Source organism: Anguilla rostrata, chromosome 7 (assembly GCF_018555375.3).
Source record: "Anguilla rostrata isolate EN2019 chromosome 7, ASM1855537v3, whole genome shotgun sequence".
Classification (NCBI taxonomy): domain Eukaryota; kingdom Metazoa; phylum Chordata; class Actinopteri; order Anguilliformes; family Anguillidae; genus Anguilla; species Anguilla rostrata.
This window is the reverse complement of record NC_057939.1, coordinates 26,002,351-26,020,775: the sequence shown is the minus strand read 5'-3', so window position 1 is coordinate 26,020,775 and position 18,425 is coordinate 26,002,351. Positions and strand designations below refer to the sequence as shown.

Below are 18,425 nucleotides of genomic sequence, written 5' to 3'. Positions count from 1 at the left end.
TGTTAAGCACTTAAGCCCTGGGAACTGCTATGGTGTTGCCCTCCTTGGGTGGAGTTTATGCCGAGGTGCCCTTTGGTCCTCCCGTTCGAAACCGCTGCAGAAACTCCTGTCCGAGAGTGTTACTGAAATTTGCGTCATGCAGTACTGAGAGGTGTGCAAGTTCTACACCGGGGGAACTTATTAGAGTTTTTCCATCTGACCGTGGGAAAGACTAGAATCATGGTATGATTACGGCTCAATCCGCCACTGGGTCATATCAATTGACCCTGTTATTATTACACAAACATTCTCTGCTCCGCTGGTCTCGCTGAGCCTGCACTTCCTGTGAGCGGCCTAGCAATCGCAGGTCTGTTCTGAGAGACCTCCTCGCTAGTTTGAAACAGCTGGGGAGGTGGTTACCACAGCCGCGATTTGGTAACAAGGGATTTTGCAGTGTTTGTCAAATGGCACTATGTAAAAATAAGACTTGCATGATTGACATGATTTTTCAGACATACACAACCTCATTGAAAGCTTTGTTACAATAGCCATTTTGGCCTTCTTTGGCCCTGTTGCGCTAAACTGTTTCCCTTTTGGCTAATGTCATGGGTATCGCTGTGTAACAAAACGATAAGCAGCACTTTTACTGTATTGCTGGCTATCTGGCTAATCATCCCTTCTTTGTTGTTAGGTTAATATTGCACTAAGTGATTTATAAATGGGCCTCTCTGCCTTTTTTCTATTCCTGAGAGTAATGCTAATGTTCTCCACTGCTGTTTGTCGCTCTGGATAAGAGCGTCTGCTAAGTGACTGTAATGTAAATACAGGCTATTCACCACCTGCTTGTATGACGTGACCCAGTTCAGAGTTTGGAATCCGGGTTCTAAGATATGACCCAGTCCAGGGTTTGGAAGACAGGTCCTGAGATATGACCCAATTCAGGGTTTGGAAGCCAGGTTCTGAGATATGACCCAGTCCTGGGTTTGGACGCCAGGTTCTGAGATATGACCCAGTCCAGGGTTTGGAAGAGAGGTCCTGAGATGTGACCCAATTCAGGGTTTGGAAGCCAGGTTCTAAGATATGACCCAGTCCAGGGTTTGGAAGACAGGTCCTGAGATATGACCCAATTCAGGGTTTGGAAGCCAGGTTCTGAGATATGACCCAGTCCCTGGTTTGGACGCCAGGTTCTGAGATATGACCCAGTCCAGGGTTTGGAAGCCATGTTCTGAGGTGTCACTCAGTCCAGGGTTTGGAAACCAGGTTCTGAGATATGACCCAGTCCAGGGTTTGGAACCCAGGTTCTGAGATATGACCCAGTCCCTGGTTTGGAAGCCGGGTTCTGAGATATGACCCAGTCCCTGGTTTGGAAGCCGGGTTCTGAGATATGACCCAGTCCAGGGTTTGGAAGCCAGGCTCTGAGATATGACCCAGTCCCTAGTTTGCAAGCCGGGTTCTGAGATATGACCCAGTCCAGGGTTTGGAAGCCGGGTTCTGAGATGTGACCCAGTCCAGGGTTTGGAAGCCAGGTTCTGAGGTGTGTTACTCAGTCCAGGGTTTGGAAGCCAGGTTCTGAGATATGACCCAGTCCAGGGTTTGGACCCAGGTTCTGAGTTCTGTGCCTTCCGCAGGGTGAGTCTGAGTGATGGCAGCGACAGCGAGAATAGCTCCGCCTCTTCCCCCCCGCCCCGGAACGACCCCCCACCGCCCCTGCTGAAGACCAGCAATAACCAGGTTTGGCCTGAATCCCAATTGCACGCCCATGCGCGCACACACACACACACTAAGCCACACACATGCGGGCACACACACACACACACACACACATTCACCTACATCCACAAATCACCACACACAAACACACACGCACGCACTCCCCCGCCATTACTGAGTGTGCTCACTCCCGCAGACTGATGGCACTGGAGAACACCCTCTGAACCCAGTTGTTTGTGGGGGCGGCTAGCTGGCTAACCGGTGGAAGGAACGCTTTTCAGCGTTGACATGTGGAACAGACGCGCTCCATTCGGGGGCTTTTATTTTCGTTTACTGTCTTGACGGCTCCTCACGCGCTCAAGCGCAGCTGCCTCTCCCAATCGATCACACTTCAGATGGGCGGCGTGTAGAAAAAAAAAACCGCTTCTTCGAGTGCATTAGCAGTGATTTTTTTAAAGTCTCAGTATACACAGCGTCTCTCGCTGAAACTTGATTTCATCTGAAGTCGCTGGTCAGGAAAACATCGGCTCGCGTCCGTGTTTCTGTAGTTATTATTTTTTTGTTCCTGTTTCCATAGATACTGGAAGTGAAAAGTCCAATAAAGCAGTTGAAGCAAGAAAAAAGCATGAAAAACATTGACTGTGACAAGGTAAGAATGGGTTTTGCCCTTGATCTAATCACTGTGAGTGGCGTATTGAAAACTGATACATTTCAAATAGAAGTAAAGGTTCAAATGAATGATCAAATGAAATGTCAGTGTCGCCCTGTATCTTTGTGAGAATTTATTGTCACCCAACAGAAGCCAGTTTGGAAGCGTTTACTGATGAACAAGGTGTGCACATTTAAACATAGACCAGTGTTGTCCAAACTGTTCTGAAAAAGGCTGGTGTGGGTGCAGGATGTGTTCTACTCTGGCACTCGAACACCTGATTCAGCTTGGGGTACTTTGGAAGGTGAATCGTAAAGAAAAGGCATTGTTGTCATTCGCAACTAATCAAGGCCTTGATCAATTACCACAATTAGCTGGTTTGAGAACGTCTGGGCGAAAGGCCTGCACCCACATCGACCCTTTCCAGATAAGATTAGTCACCCGTGATATAGACACTTGTAGATGCCATGAGGGGATTGCTGGCGGTGTTGTAATGTGACCTGCAGGAAACCCTCTTATTGGCTGTTGTGCATTACAGGCCTACCTGGATGAGCTGGTGGAACTGCACAGACGACTGATGGCGCTGAGAGAGAGACACATCTTACAACAGGTAATACCAGACACACCTTACCACAGGTAATATCAGACACACCTTACAGCAGGTAATACCAGAGACACATCTTACAACAGGTAATACCAGAGACACACCTTACAGCAGGTAATACCAGAGACACCTTACACAGGGAATACAGACACACCTTACGCAGGTAATACCAAGACACACTTACAGCAGGTAATCCAGAGACACACCTTACAGCAGGTAATACCAGACACCTTACAGCAGGTGTATCAAGACACACCTTACAGCAGGTATCAGAGACACACCTTCACAGTATACAGAGACACACTTACAACAGGTAATACCAGACACACCTTACACAGGTAATACCAAGACACACCTTACACAGGTAATACCAGAGCACACCTTACAGCAGGTAATCCAGAGACACCTTACAGCAGTAGTATCAGAGACACACCTTACAGCAGGTAATATCAGAACACACCTTACAGCGTATACAAGACACCTTACAGCAGTAATACCAAACCACCTTACAGCAGGTAATACCAGAGACACATCTTACAACAGGTAATACCAGAGACACACCTTACAGCAGGTAATACCAGAGACACACCTTACCACAGGTAATATCAGACACACCTTACAGCAGGTAATACCAGAGACACATCTTACAACAGGTAATCCAGAGACACACCTTACACAGGTAATACCAGACACACCTTACAACAGGTAATACCAGAGCACACCTTACAGCAGGTAATACCAAGACACACCTTACAGCAGGTAATACCAGAGACACACCTTACAACAGGTAATACCAGAGACACACCTTACAGCAGGTAATACCAGAGACACACCTTACAGCAGGTAATACCAGAGACACACCTTACAGCAGGTAATACCAGAGACACACCTTACAGCAGGTAGTATCAGAGACACACCTTACAGCAGGTAGTATCAGAGACACACCTTACAGCAGGTAATACCAGAGACACACCTTACAGCAGGTAATACCAGAGACACACCTTACAGCAGGTAGTATCAGAGACACACCTTACAGCAGGTAATACCAGAGACACACCTTACAGCAGGTAATATCAGAGACACATCTTACAACAGGTAATACCAGAGACACACCTTACAGCAGGTAATACCAGAGACACACCTTACAGCAGGTAATACCAGAGACACACCTTACAGCAGGTAATACCAGAGACACACCTTACAGCAGGTAATACCAGAGACACACCTTACAGCAGGTAATACCAGAGACACACCTTACCGCAGGTAATACCAGAGACACACCTTACAGCAGGTAATACCAGACACACCTTACAGCAGGTAATACCAGACACACCTTACAGCAGGTAATACCAGACACACCTTACAGCAGGTAATACCAGAGACACACCTTACCACAGGTAATACCAGAGACACACCTTACAGCAGGTAATACCAGAGACACCTTACAGCAGGTAATACAGAGCACACCTACAGCAGATAAACAACCTTACAACAGGTAATATCAGAGACACACCTTACAGCAGGTAATACCAGAGACACACCTTACAGCAGGTAATACCAGAGACACACCTTACAGCAGGTAGTATCAGAGACACACCTTACAGCAGGTAATACCAGAGAGACACCTTACAGCAGGTAATACCAGTGACACACCTTACAGAAGGTAGTATCAGAGACTCTCCTTCCTCAGAAGGTCTGCGTTTCCACCTTTGTATCGTAGCTCGGAATTTTCCAGCCACAGCTTGCAGTATTGCATGTTCCTTTCCTTCATTCAAATTGCAAATCGTACTGAATATTTTCTGCGTCTTGAGCTACAGCTTGAGATCTCAGACTCCAGTCTGGGAGGAATAACGCAGTGTTTGCCTGGCTGGGGTTAACTTGCAGCGCAGGATCTGTGTCAGTGGGGCGCGGCAGTGCGTGAAGGAGCCGCTGCTTTACGCTGTTTGTTTGATTTTTCCCTGCCTGTCGAATACGCCCCCGTGATGTAGACGTCCTCCAACCTCAGCTGTGGGCCGCGTTGCCCCGCGTGCAAACCCGGGTTGCGCGGAAGCACATGAGGTCCATCTGCTGATGTCGAAGCAGGGCCTGTGCGTTCTCTTGTGTTCTTGGCCTGGTTTCAGGAGGAAAGGGATGGGGGGGGCGGGGGTTGGGGGTGGGTGGGTGGGTGGGACGCGGTTTTGGAAAATGTTTTCCACATGGAACTCCACTTTGTAGTGCGAAACTGGCCAATCGCGTCGGGTCCATTTTGAACACGAGGGCTTTGTCAGCTCAGAACAGACGTGGGAGGGTCCCCGCTACTCACGGATATGCTATGCTTCCAATATGGAGAAGTGCAACCAATAGCGGGTTTTTATGTTGAGGGGAAGAGGGCTATGAATGTGCATCCTACCAATGAGAGATGACGCACAAAAAGGGGGGCGTGGCTCAACATTCTGCGCTCGGCCTCATGAAAACCCGACAGCCGCCACCTGCTGCTCACAGAACGCACTGGAGATTCACTACAATACAGAAAAAAATAAATCCCAGTTCCATTTCCAAAACAGCAGCATATATACACGGATCCTTTACATTACAATATTTTTTAAAGCTTTGTTCAGATGCCAGCATAGAGTATGCTTTGTTTGAACTAACTGGGGGAAAAGGCCATACCGCTTTGCATATCGAAAATGGCGAAATAACCTCATCCCGATTTCTGTTCATAAGTGGTCATCTAGATAGAGGGGTAGAGGGGCTCAGAAGTTGAGCCGGAGTTTGCAAGTTTTCATTGCTCTTTAGCGGCCACTACTGGTCCGGTCTGGCAGCTGCGGATGCACGAACCAAGGATAGGCTGACCTCGTGATCCTCCAACGACATGGGCACTATGTAACTGGAGGTGCGTCTGCAGCATGAAAAGAAGCGAAATGGATAAATGGATAATTGTGGGAATTGGAAGAGTCATGTGCCTACAGCTCTATCATCCTGAAGCAACAAGTTTGACTGAGTTTGGGTTGGGGGAAAAAAGAGGGGAGGGCTCTTAAAAAAACTAATCACTAAATAAAAACTGAGCATCGGTATATAATGAAATGGTGTGTTTGAATGGTGTGCGTGACCCCGAACGCTGAAAGCCATCCGTCCTTGCTCTTTTCTTTCAGATCGTCAACCTCATCGAGGAGACGGGACACTTCCACATCACCAACACCACCTTTGACTTTGACCTTTGCTCGCTGGATAAAACCACGGTGCGCAAGCTGCAGAGTTATTTGGAGACTTCCGGAACATCCTGAGGATCTGGGTGCAGCTGGCTGCCATGAAAGGGGAAGATCCTCACGCCCACGTGGGGCACGGGGGTGGGGGGTGGGGGGTGGGAGGGAAGAAAGAAAAGGATTTTTTTTTTTTAAACTTGAAATTATGCAGCGACAAAAAACTGCCTGCCAAGTCTGGAGATTCCTGCCCTCTCAGCTTTATCTCCTCTTCACTCGGGAGCTGGCGACTGCAGAAAGATGGAGGGGGGGATGGGGAGGGGTGGGGAGAATGGTGCAGAAACCTTGGAGCTCCGTTCCTGTTGTCCCAGAGTTCACCTGGAATGCCTTGAAAACAACTTCAAAAAAAAAACTATGTAAAAAAAAATGGGGAAAAAGCAAGACCTGGCTCTTAAAGAATGTGGATATCGTTACTGTGTACTGTGTGCGATAATTCGGTTCCCTTTTTTGTGAAGATTGCATGTGAAAACACTGCCTTACTACATTGTCCGTCTATTTATTGAGTTTCAGGTCTGTGTGGGTGGGGGGGGGGGGATAGGGGTCGTTGTCTTGGCGAACGGGTGTGGCACGGCGTACAAGCACTTCAGGAACCCCCGGGTGTGCGGCTGCGTGGAGGGAAAACGGGCGCGTGCGGTCCCCTTCCAGCGTTTCCACACGCGGGGCTATTGCTGCTTCCTGTCAAAGGAAGGCACTGCAGAGACTGCAGCTTGCGCTGTGTGTGTGTGTGTGTGTGTGTGTGCGTGCGCGTGTGTGTATTGGAACTGAAAGCAAATTGCATTGTAAAATAATCATTTTAAAGAACATGCCCTGAAAATGTATATTCTTGGTACAAAAGTTTGAAAATTACAATTGGACAGTCAAAGTTCAAATCATGTCAAGAAGGCAGGCTGTTATTTTTATGTTTGTGCACTAGCCTCAATTTGAATGAGAACGAGGCCAGTTTAACCAATCACATGCTGAAATGTAGCAGTGAGTGGGAGGGGATTAGTCAATGTGGTGAGTGGGAGGGGAGGGATTTGTCAGGGGTCATGTGAATTGAGCCCACTGGTAGGAGCAAAGCTTGAGTTGGGTAGGCAAATCTACACGTTCTGAGGCTGGTAGGACTAATGTATTCTTACAAATGTAAGATTTGTTTTGTAGAAAAAACCTTTTTGAACCTGTTAATCTTATTTATTTTGTGGGGGGTGGGGCAGGGGGGACCCTCAGTTGCCAAATATAATTTCTGTATGGAGGGGAAACGAAGTCACACTTTTTTTTTTTTTTCGTGGAGGTGGAAACTGCTCTGTTGGTAACTGAAAGGAACCCAGTTTAATTTGGCTTGTTTTGCCAAGCGAGAATCTGTGAGGTAACCCTGAGAGGGGGGATTGTTGGGCGGAATGCACAAGTCCTTCTTTGTGTTTGCTGAAAAACGGAGTCGTTTCGGGACTCCGGTTTCGCTGTGTTGTGTTAGAAATTTACGGCGGGTCACTCTGTAATGGGCACAGACACGACCATACGGCCAGCCGGGAGGAGGGGGAATAGCTACAGGCACTGTTTGTGATTTGTGTATGATTTTTTTAAAAAGAAAAAAATGTTGTATTTTGTTTCTGTGTGTGTTTGCATACTACGGGCTCATTCTGTCAATCCTTCCCCTGCATTCCATTTCTCAGCCCAAAGATTTTTTTTTCCCCCCCTAATTTGTTTTGTACAAATATCATGATATATTGTTTATATGTGTATATAAACTCTATATGTGATGCATCCCGCCATCTTTGGTTTCGTTTGACTGTCTGTGGCTGCATCTGTTTGTACTTGGAGCAGCAGTTGCTTTTAATACACACTGTGCAATTACTGATGAATTCCATATGTGCACCATTAACCAGTCACAGTCGTGTGATCAGGAGGAGGTTTGCCCCAGCACTGGCCATCCTGCGTCCGCCATTCTCCTTATGGCTACTCGCCCAAGAAGACAGCTTCTCATGTGGTTGCTCACGGAAACCCCTTTTTAAAAGAAAGAAAAAAAGAAAAACGAGATTGCAATTCGGCTGAGGTGGATCGACTCTGTGCTGCTATTGGATGATAGCAGTCAGTGGGCGTGGCATCCTGGTGGCCAGGATAAGAGAAGTGGGGTGAATACTGACAAAAAAAAAATTAATCTAAGAATCTCCAATCTTAACATCGCAGTTTTCTGCAGGTAACACCTGAAAAACCAATCCAGCTGTGTGAATCCCGTCTTAAGGGGCACTACTGCTATCATGGATATTTGTCATATGTAGATGGGTCTTGGGCATAAGGTTTTTTTTTTTTTTTTTTTTAAGAGGGGTTAATATTTTGACATTTGTTTAAAAAAAAAAAAAAAAAAAAAATTTTTTTACAATTGCAGTCACGTTGGGCTGAACGTGAGGACGGGTGTTCTTCAGTCTCTGCAGTGAAAGTGAGACGGGCCGCGGCGTCTGGGAGTGTCATCCACCTTGCAGGCTTCCGTACGAAACAAGAATATCGGCTCTCGTCTGTGAGAGGGCCCTGTCTGCGTTCGTCTGCCCGTTCATTGATTGTGTGCTCTGAGATGATTTCCCCTGGTCCCCCTGAATTCCGCTGTCAGATCCTGGATTCCCGACCCGCTTAATGACCATCTGCCTCGGTCTCTGGCTTCATCAGAAGAAAGGGCTTCTCACGGCCATCTTATTTCTTATTTCAACTTTCATTCATTTCATTAAACCAACCTGCCTGGCGTGTATGATGAAAAGTAATTGAAATTCTGCGGAAGTTCGGTCGGTGTAAATGTGAAATGTCAATGAAAAATCATATGCGTTTTTCTTATGTTGGGGGTAATGAAGATTAATCTTGACTGGTACGTTAAGCACCAACTTCCTGCATTAAAACTGAGGTTGAGACAGACCTCTTAAAGAAAATAGACATGACATGAAAAGGGGGAAAACATGCACACACACACACATCCCCCACACACTATTTTAGTTGACAGTATTATGAGCTTGCAGGGTTTCATATGGGGACCTGTAGACATTGCTCCACAAATCCCCCAGTAAAATATTTATTCTTGTGTCAATGATTTCTTACAATGGGTCTTAAATGCTAATGGATCCTGGGAAGGTTATTTAAACCAGAGCTGAAATGTGAAACGGTCTGTTAAAGTGGGAAGGCTGCAGCTAGCGGGGAGTTTATTAATGTATAGCCCTACTCTCCAGTCATAACGTCCCCATTTCAATTAGAACACAGGGCTTGTGTCCCACACATGGTTTCTTTATGTTTTTGTCAAAGTGGGTGGTCTGACAAAAGCAGTTCTCTGTGGTTCTTCCCTTTCTGCCGATGCCGGAGTGTGTTTTGGCTATGTGAAGGCGGCAGTGTTCAAAACACTTCAACGGCATGTCGTGGTGGAGGATGGCAGACTGTTAAAGGAGCTGGCCTTTTGCTGCACTGTGTAAGATGTCATCTCAGTGAAGTTTGCGGTCATGTGTGTGTGCGCACAAACCAGCGCAGCTGTGGTTTGTGTGGTTAGCCAAGATATTTGACCTAAAAGCTGGGTGTACGGAGCCCAAGACCCAAGACCCACTTCCTAAAAACTAGCCACATGTCGGAGTGCTCTGCAACGTGCATTTTTAAAGAAATCTGATGTGGTTTGTGTGTTCTCATTTTTTTTTAGGCCATTCCATCCCACTCCAGTGGCTGAGATTCAACATCTGTCCTTAACTTTGACTAACATTTAAACAACATTAATCTTGCTTTCCTTTCAAGGCAATTTGTTGAGCTCATGCACCGCAGCTCGCAAAGCCGAGTTTGTAAAGCTTGCATTTAGATGTTCTCGTCAAAGTTGAGGATGAGTGTTCTGATTGAACACAGGCCTGTATTTAGGTGACTCTGGAGGGTTATGGAAGGCATTGTTAAGTACATTTTTTGTACATTTAGCATTCTTTCAATGACTAAAAACAATTTAGGACAAAGTGCCTCCGGAGGGGACAGCCAGGTCCAGCAACACGAGTCAGCAGAGTGGAATAGCCTCTCGCTTTGGAAATTTTGAAGGTGACTTGGAGAGGCTTGTTGACCCCGGGGGTGTGTCCCGATATTCCAAAACGGTATCCTCCTTTCCTCCACTACTACATCCGCTCCTCCGCACTACGGAAACCTAACTTTGTATCCTCCCTCCCTCTAGTGTCCCAGTAATGGAGCGAAGTCACTTCAAACACAGCTCCTCGCCTCTTCCTGGCGAAGGATGCATCCCACGGAATCTGACACTGTCCAAATTTTAGAAAGTGGCCGAGGACTTGCCAGCACGCAAAATGTAGGGCTCATGTCCTACTGATAAATTTAGCAATTTAAGATGGGGTGGCAGGCTTATTTGCTTGTACATGGTTGTTCATGTTACTTAAGTGAACACGACTCTACACATGAATAATCATGATGGCTATGTACCATTATTTCAGTCTGTGAATATGGGTGAATGAATTTATCAATGAACTGTTTCCAAAGGTATTTATTACCAACAAATTTGAGATATTCCAGTGGGAAATGATTGTTTTTCAGTGTGAATACTGCCATAATATGAATATTGGGAAACAATAACTGATGTGGGATGCATGATAGGCTAGGGTCATTGTGTGGGCTCAGAAAAAAAAATGATGTTTATGATAAGGCTATTTCTTCAATGGTCGACATCGATGATGGTGAAGCAGATAAGCTGTTTCAGTGTCTTCCTAGTTCTCTCCTCTATTTGTCTCCTCCCCTCCTTTCCTCCACATACTTCCAGGTAGGAAATGAGTGGTATGGGGGGAGTGGGGAAAAAGGAGGTGAGGAGTGAAAAGTATTGGGACTCACCCAGGGAATGTGAGTTGGAGCAGGGGTATTGGACTCCAGTCATTGAGGGCTGCAGTGTCTGCTGGGTTTCAGTGAAATTCAACACTGAAGCGATTCATTTACTCACCGATTGCCTTGTGTCTGAGACTTACATTGGCTGCTGATTTAAAGGAAATCCACAATAACCTTCACTTGCTGCGGCTCTTTTGGAACTGCTGTGCGACAACCCTCATTTGGAATAACTGCTCTGGTCTGGTGGCATAGCACAGGGGTTCCCAAATTTGGCTGTGGAGTCCCCAACATTTTTTCTAGTTTTCCCCCAGTCTCATGATTATTTTAAGATATTACAAAACAAATGTGTTTTTGTTTCATTGGAATATGCTTTACCGTTGCACTTTTCATTTACCACAAATGTTTTTGTTTCGGTGTCCAGGTGTCCACACTTTGAGCAGTTAGTACCCAACTGATTGTGCCTGGCAGTGCCTTGCAAAATGAGTTGCTTCACATATAGCGCACACAAGAAATTAAAGCAGGAAACAGAATTATCTAAAATCTTTTTAAAAAATGAATATTTCTTGTTTTGTAACATCGGTTTCTGACGATGTGTCAGTAAGAGGGTGGTTAATGTAATTAAAAAACAACACGTCATACTTCAGGAGTAGCATTTATGGTTGGAATGAAAAGCAGCATGCAGGGGCTACCCCCAGACTGAGTTTGGGAAATCTGAGCTGGAGGCATTTGTGTTCAGGCCAAGGACCCCACGCAGAGGAATTGTGTTTAGCGCACATCTCGAGTGATCTGACCAGGGTACGTCCTTGATGACATTTTGCATCCGAAAGGGCTTACTTGCCTACTACTTGCCTACAACCGGCAGAGAGGATTCAGGTGATGGAAATTAAGGTGGTGCCTGAATGGGGATGGAGGGTAAGATTGTAACAAATGGACTGAGCCTCACCACTTAACGCCAATTTGTGCAGCCATCAAATGCGACGGAACACCTGTCGCCTTCGCGGCGTAGTGGTGATGCGCTTATAATCGTATTTACATTTTCCCTTTCATAGTTCTTGATGCCAACACACTCACACACACACACACGTTTAGTATCCCGGTCATGTTTTTCACATTACGCGAGGTTTATATTTTAAACCGCCTTTTTTCGCTCGCGGTCATGCGTGACCACGGTAACGAGCTTCTTATGCGTTAACTACATGCCACTGAGTTTCTCTGCGGCCCCCCTGCTGGTGCGAAGTTGTGGGGAAGTTGAAATATGGCGTTTTGCCTATTTCTTCACCTGGCTTGGCCTTCAAGACACACACACACACACACACACTCGCGTGCTGGCCACGGTTGTTGTTCCATCGGTGCGTCTCATTCCTAAAGAGCTCGGAGGATGTGGATGTAACGGCCGTGTAGATGCGCGGAATGTCGCAGTCCTTGTGAATTGTCCTCAGGATTTTTCCGCAGAGACTCGGTGGGAAGCGAACCATCCTGGACACGGGGAAGCAGCTGCGGCGGCGGCTGTGTTGCCGTGGATACCCATCCGCATCCTTGAGCTGCGATGACACGGTGAGACGGGCATTGTGATCGTCACGGTCATGTGGCCGTGGCCGTGCTCGCTGCAGAGCACTTGATGTCATCATTTGATGCTTGGATTCCGAACGCGTTAGTATTGGGTTACGTTTCTTGTAATGACAGAGATGTTCACACGGAAACGAATTGAAGCGAACAAACCATCCAGTAAAGTAGTATGAAAGTTTTTCTATCACATTCTCACAGTCCTTATTCTCTCTCTCATATGGAGAGCTGAATAGCCTTGGGACATCATTTTTATAGGCTACAGTTTGTGTGTAGTTTACGGCAGAGGAGGCAATTTTACAGCAACTGGATATTTGACAATACCACTGGTAACCTGGCGTAAAGGTTTTGCTATTAAAACATGAAGTTTAAAAAAATAATAATAATCAAAGCCACTTACTGGCATTTGTAACAAGTGAATTAATATTTTCCTTCTCAAGAGAAATGTAGAGAGTGATTGGAGAGAGAACGTTTCTTTATGGTGTTAAGATCTACATTTTACTGATGGACAATAAGGCTTTTTCATACATTGGAAAAAATATGTGGGCTCCTGACTTGCTCCGAGTCTTACTGACTCCACAGGCTGAAGTCAATGAGGCTGAAAGAACGGCATGATAAATCAGCCATTAATTATTACAAGAACCAACTGCAGTGTGTGTGTGCGTGTACGTATGCGCATGCGTGTGTCACACTCTTTTTCCCTCCCAACACCTGTTCATTACTCCATAAATCCTCCCCAGACCCAATTAAAGGGGCAGGGAAGAGTCTGGCCCCCCCGGCTCTTTGAAGGGCCCGAAACCAAGGGGGACTTAGTGCCAGACCACAAAGCCGTCTCTCTCTCTCTCTCCCTCTCCCTCTCGCTCTCTCTCTCTCTCTCTCCACTCTCCTCTCCCGTCTCTGATCTAATGGGCCATTTAAGTAAGTATATGTGTACATATAGATGACCGCGCGGATGACAGCCGTCTGAGCATGCCCAGCTGTTTCTTTCTCCTGCCTTTTTTAAAAAATTTGTTTGCTGCCGCACAGAGGATATTAGTGCATTGAATATAGTTTGGATTCTCCCCAAAACGGGGTCTTCGTTCCGGTTTGTTTAGCTTCCCCCACTGTGAGTTTTTTTGGCCGCGGTTTCCGAAGCCCCCCCAGCCCTCTCCCCCATTGCAGCCTCCTCTAACTTCTTGGGTGGGTGGGTGGGTGGGTTGTGGGGATGGTTGAGCAGTCTTGGGTGGGTGGGTGGGTGGGTGGGTTGTGGGGAGGGTTGAGCAGTCTTGGGTGGGTTGGTGGATTGTGGGGAGGGTTGAGCAGGCTTGGGTGGGTGGGTGGATTGTGGGGAGGGTTGAGCAGTCTTGGGTGGGTGTGTGGGTGGGTTGTGGGGAGGGTTGAGCAGTCTTGGGTGGGTGGGTGGGTTGTGGGGAGGGTTGAGCAGTCTTGGGTGGGTGGGTGGGTGGATTGTGGGGAGGGTTGAGCAGTCTTGGGTGGGTGGGTGTTTAGGTGGATTGTGGGGAGGGTTGAGCAGTCTTGGGTGGGTGCGTGGATTGTGGGGAGGGTTGAGCAGTCTTGGGTGGGTGGGTGTTTAGGTGGATTGTGGGGAGGGTTGAGCAGTCTTGGGTGGGTGTTTAGGTGGATTGTGGGGAGGGTTGAGCCGGACGCTCTCACGGGTTGGTGGCTGCAACGGCCAGAACGCGGCGAGCTTACACGGCGCGGGAGAAACGCGCGGCCTACGCCGACGAGGCTTCCCTTTCAGCTCGAAGACGCAGAAGGGAAAATATTTCATTTGCGTCTGCTTTCACCGGAGTTCTAAAGGACGCTGGGAAGATGAAGAAGAAGAAGGAAGGAAGAAGTAGAAAGGAAAGCGGGGACCCTTTGAAATGGCTTAAGTTAATCCTGTGTCCAAAAGCAAAGTCTGGTCGAGAGAGAGAGAGAAAATGGAGCAGTTCACAGTGAGGGCCAACAGCAGGACATCCTGTTTGAGCTCCGAAATGCCGTTTCCTCCAATAAAAAAAAGGGAGACCCTGGAAATAATCTCCCGCAGAAGAGACACAGAGACATTGATTGTCATCCTGGCTCAGAGCCAAGGCCGCCAGAGAAAAGGGTCCAGCAGTCACAGAGCACCTAAAGGAAGTCATTAGAGCAGCGGGCTGACGAAAAAGTCTGATCCCCACCCCCCCCCCAACACACACGCATGCACCCGCCCCTCCCCGATGGCATCCTCCAGACTGTTCCCCACAAAGGCCTCGTAAACGCCGCCGTCACAAAGAAACGGCTCCCCGATCGCGCACCTTTTGATCCCGACGCGGAGACGAGGAAATTAGCGGGAGACGAACGGTGCGAGCGGTTTTTTTTCTGCATCCCGACTCCAGCAATTTGGATTGAAATTGTGTGTGTGTGTGTGCGTGTGAGTGTGTGCACGCGCGTGTGTGCCTGTGTGTGTGCGTGCATGTTAGGGTAATTCATTTTATTTTATGAGATGTTGCTGCAGGGCCAACTGCCAGATTACTCTTCAACATAGTTTAAAATGGTGGATAGACATATCTGAAACCATATCTACAATCTACGATTTTCACAGATTTTTTAATCTCCATTTTTTATGGTCCTAAGAGTATTCGCAAAACTAACATGTAAGTCATTTTGTTGAAAGAAAATCATTTGTGTATATATTATTGAGAAAGGACGTAAATACGCTAAAAGTCGGCCCTACACACACACACACACACACACACACAGCTTCTGCCTATTCTCCCAGCCATTTTGTTCCCAGTTCTAATCCGCCATTGTCATCAAATTTGCACACAGTGACCATAATTCAAAAGCGCCCATCGTATGTTTTAGCTTAGTTTGTGTCCTGGGTCCCCTTCAGTCAGACGCGTTGACCTTTCTGCCAGTTCCGCTAGCCGAATTCTGGGTGGCGGCTCTTGTCGCTGAAAATGCATACAAATTAGCTTTTCAAAAATCAGATCAAGTTATGTAAAGAACAAAAGCAAGCGGACTTCAAAGTGAGGGGGGAGAGGGGAGGGGATGAGGAGGGGATGGGGGGATGGGGGTACGAGAGGGAAGGGGGGGGCAGGGTGGTCGGATATCCTTACCCCTTCAGAGGGAGGGCCTGATGCTTCAGTGTTTAAGTGCTTTCCCTAATTGCTAGATCCCCAGCATTTGATTATTTTTATGTGCACAACGTCACCCCCCACACACACACACACACACTCCCAAAGTACCCCCCCCGCCCCCCGCTACTTTAACATAGGTCCAGCTCTTTGGAGCGACCCACAGTCTGAACATAAACCTGGAACTTTGATTTATTTTGACTTTCTTGGGATGAGTACACACACACACGTGCACAGACACTCTTTCTTCCTCTTGATGTATCTGGATGGGCCAGTGAGCCATGACAGGCGACTGCATTTTCCCCCCTCTCTCTCTCTCTCTCTCTCTCTCTCTCTCTCCCTCCCCTCTCCCTTTCTCTTACCCTCTGTCTCTCCCTCCCCTCTCCCTTTCTCTTACCCTCTGTCTCTCTCTCACATACAGCACACCCACACACTCACACTCAGAGCAGGACTACACTAATGGCCTGCCTCGTACACACACTCTCACTGTAGCACCGCACAAGGAGGCATTAGAGGGTGAGAACCTTGGCCTGCAATCCTGTCCTGTCCCCCCACAAACATGACAGACTGCCCAATCCCCAGCCCCTCTACTCCCAGTTCCCACTCCCTTTAAAAAAAATACTTCTGAATTATCTATAATCAAGTGCAATATTGCATTCAATAGGTTTTAAAATTCAATAGGTCCCAACGTATGTGTATTCATGTGTGTATGTGTGTGACCATGTCTATGTGCATGTCTGTGTGTGTGTGTGTGTGTGTGTAATGAATAGGAGTAGCAGTCTCTGCTTCAGATTTTTCCCCTTGTCTGTATGCAAAGGAGCGCTGTTTTAAATGTCAATGAATTTCCAGTATGTAATCTCACGATGGCACGCTGATACACACTTCCCATTAAAACTTCATAAAGCCTAAATACTCCAACTGAATACTGAAGCAATTCAGGTTAAGTGACTCGTGTAACAGTGCGATGGTAGCAGCCCCCACCTGGGAATCCAACCCACAGCCTCTGAGTTTAGCCAGCTCTCTAACTGTTACGCTACACTGCTGCTCATTGGCTAGCCCTTGCTGTCATCATAATGGCAACCTTCTAGAACAGTTAACAATGCGCCCAGTAATGCAGTACTGCTCACACATGTTCCCATACGGCTGTGAAAATACGTGCACACTGCATTAGAATTGTGCAATCTCATTGTGCAGTCGCCATTGATTTTATGTACTAATGTATTAATGTTTTTTTTTGGTTGAATAACCAAGTTTGTGTCTGTGATAGAAGTATCAGACATGTGGAGGTTGGACGTCCTAAATGGAGATTGAGCTATGATTTCTTACCTCACTCAGGGCAGTGATGTATTGCGATCCCTCTTAATTAGGGGATTTTATGAGCCTGCTGTTCCACCATAAGCCATCACTCATGATGACTCTGCCCCTTTGCCTGTTCAGGCGATACTGAGGTAATGTACTGCAGTGGCACGCCTTTACAAACACCTATTGGAGGTGCACTGACAGACTGACCAACAGACACACGGACACACACACACATGCATGCACAAACACACACTCACAAGCTCACAAATGCATATAAATGTGTCCACATATGCACATACACAGACACACACATCGAGAACTTTCACTTCATAAACTCACACATAGATATCTACACACATGCCTACATAAGGAGGACTTCCACAAATCCATACACACACATGCACAGACACAACCATGCACACAGACTTGCATGAATTTTCATGAAGCCTGGTGAAAGCAGGAACATGAACCTGAACTGAGTCCAGGCTATACAAACAGGCACCTGGCCTCTTCTGTTCTTCCTTCATCTCCTATTTATGAACATAAGAGAGCTCTGACGAGGCTTCCTTTTCATCCAGGTCACATGCTTTAGAATGTGATTCTAGATACCAGGTTCTAGAACACTCCAAAATTTGATTTGTTTCTAGATTCGTGATTCTAGAACACTTCAAAATGTGATTCTTGATTGCAGATTATAGAATACAAGAGAATGTGATTCTAATTTCCAGATTCTAGAATGTACCCCTGATGACCTCAGAGGCACTACAGCACAAAATGTGTGTTAATGCATTGAGTGAAGGCTGTGTGACATAAGCCAATGATTAACACTAGGACAACAAACGTTCAGCAAACTGAAAGATTCTTCAGAATCGCATCAATCATCTCTCCATTCCTGGCGTGTGCTTTCCCGAATCACCCCTGGTTCACCCCTCTCTGAAGGGTGTCTCACTGAACTCCACCACTAAACGAACACCACCCAAGAGTGAGATTAATAAACAAGCCTCTGGAGTTTATTCTACCTCTGCAGCCTTTGAGGTCAAGTTTGCATTTAAAAAAACAACAAAAAAAAAAACTATCCAACATCTCTGATTTCTATGTGAAGGAGAGAAACATAAATCTCACCTTCATTACCTGCCAGGACTTTTCTTGGTCCAATAAACATCAGAATTTAACAAGATCACTTGGCACAAAATGTCTGTTATCTATTGTGGATTGCAAAACCTCGGTACATATGGTATCCAATATTCTGAACCCCCCCCCCCCACCGTGCTATTAAATCCATATTTAAATTGACCTGCTATATTTATCGCTAATTCATACAGTAAGTGTAAGGGACATTTTCTTGGTTGGATCAGAGAAGCATAACAAATTCTGTCCTCAGTTGCATTGGCTTCAGATTCAGAGAACAGACAGACAAGGCTCAGCAGAATTGCTTTCATTTGTCTTGTGTTCCTAACCCTGATGTCAGATCTAATTGCCTG

The 18,425-nt window shown here is 46.6% G+C and overlaps 1 protein-coding gene across 4 annotated transcripts in view; it reads left to right on the top strand.

Annotated features, from left to right (window-relative positions):
* Positions 1-7,929, top strand: part of mllt3 (MLLT3 super elongation complex subunit) — a 75,870-nt gene extending 67,941 nt beyond the window's left edge. For all 4 annotated transcript variants that reach the window (XM_064343940.1, XM_064343941.1, XM_064343939.1 and 1 more), the window contains 4 exons: positions 1,608-1,710; positions 2,267-2,338; positions 2,877-2,948; positions 6,074-7,929. In XM_064343940.1, coding sequence (XP_064200010.1) covers positions 1,608-1,710; positions 2,267-2,338; positions 2,877-2,948; positions 6,074-6,205 — 379 coding nt within the window. In that variant the 3' untranslated portion in view covers positions 6,206-7,929. The remainder of the gene's footprint in view (positions 1-1,607; positions 1,711-2,266; positions 2,339-2,876; positions 2,949-6,073) is intronic.
* Positions 7,930-18,425: the final 10,496 nt, after the last annotated feature.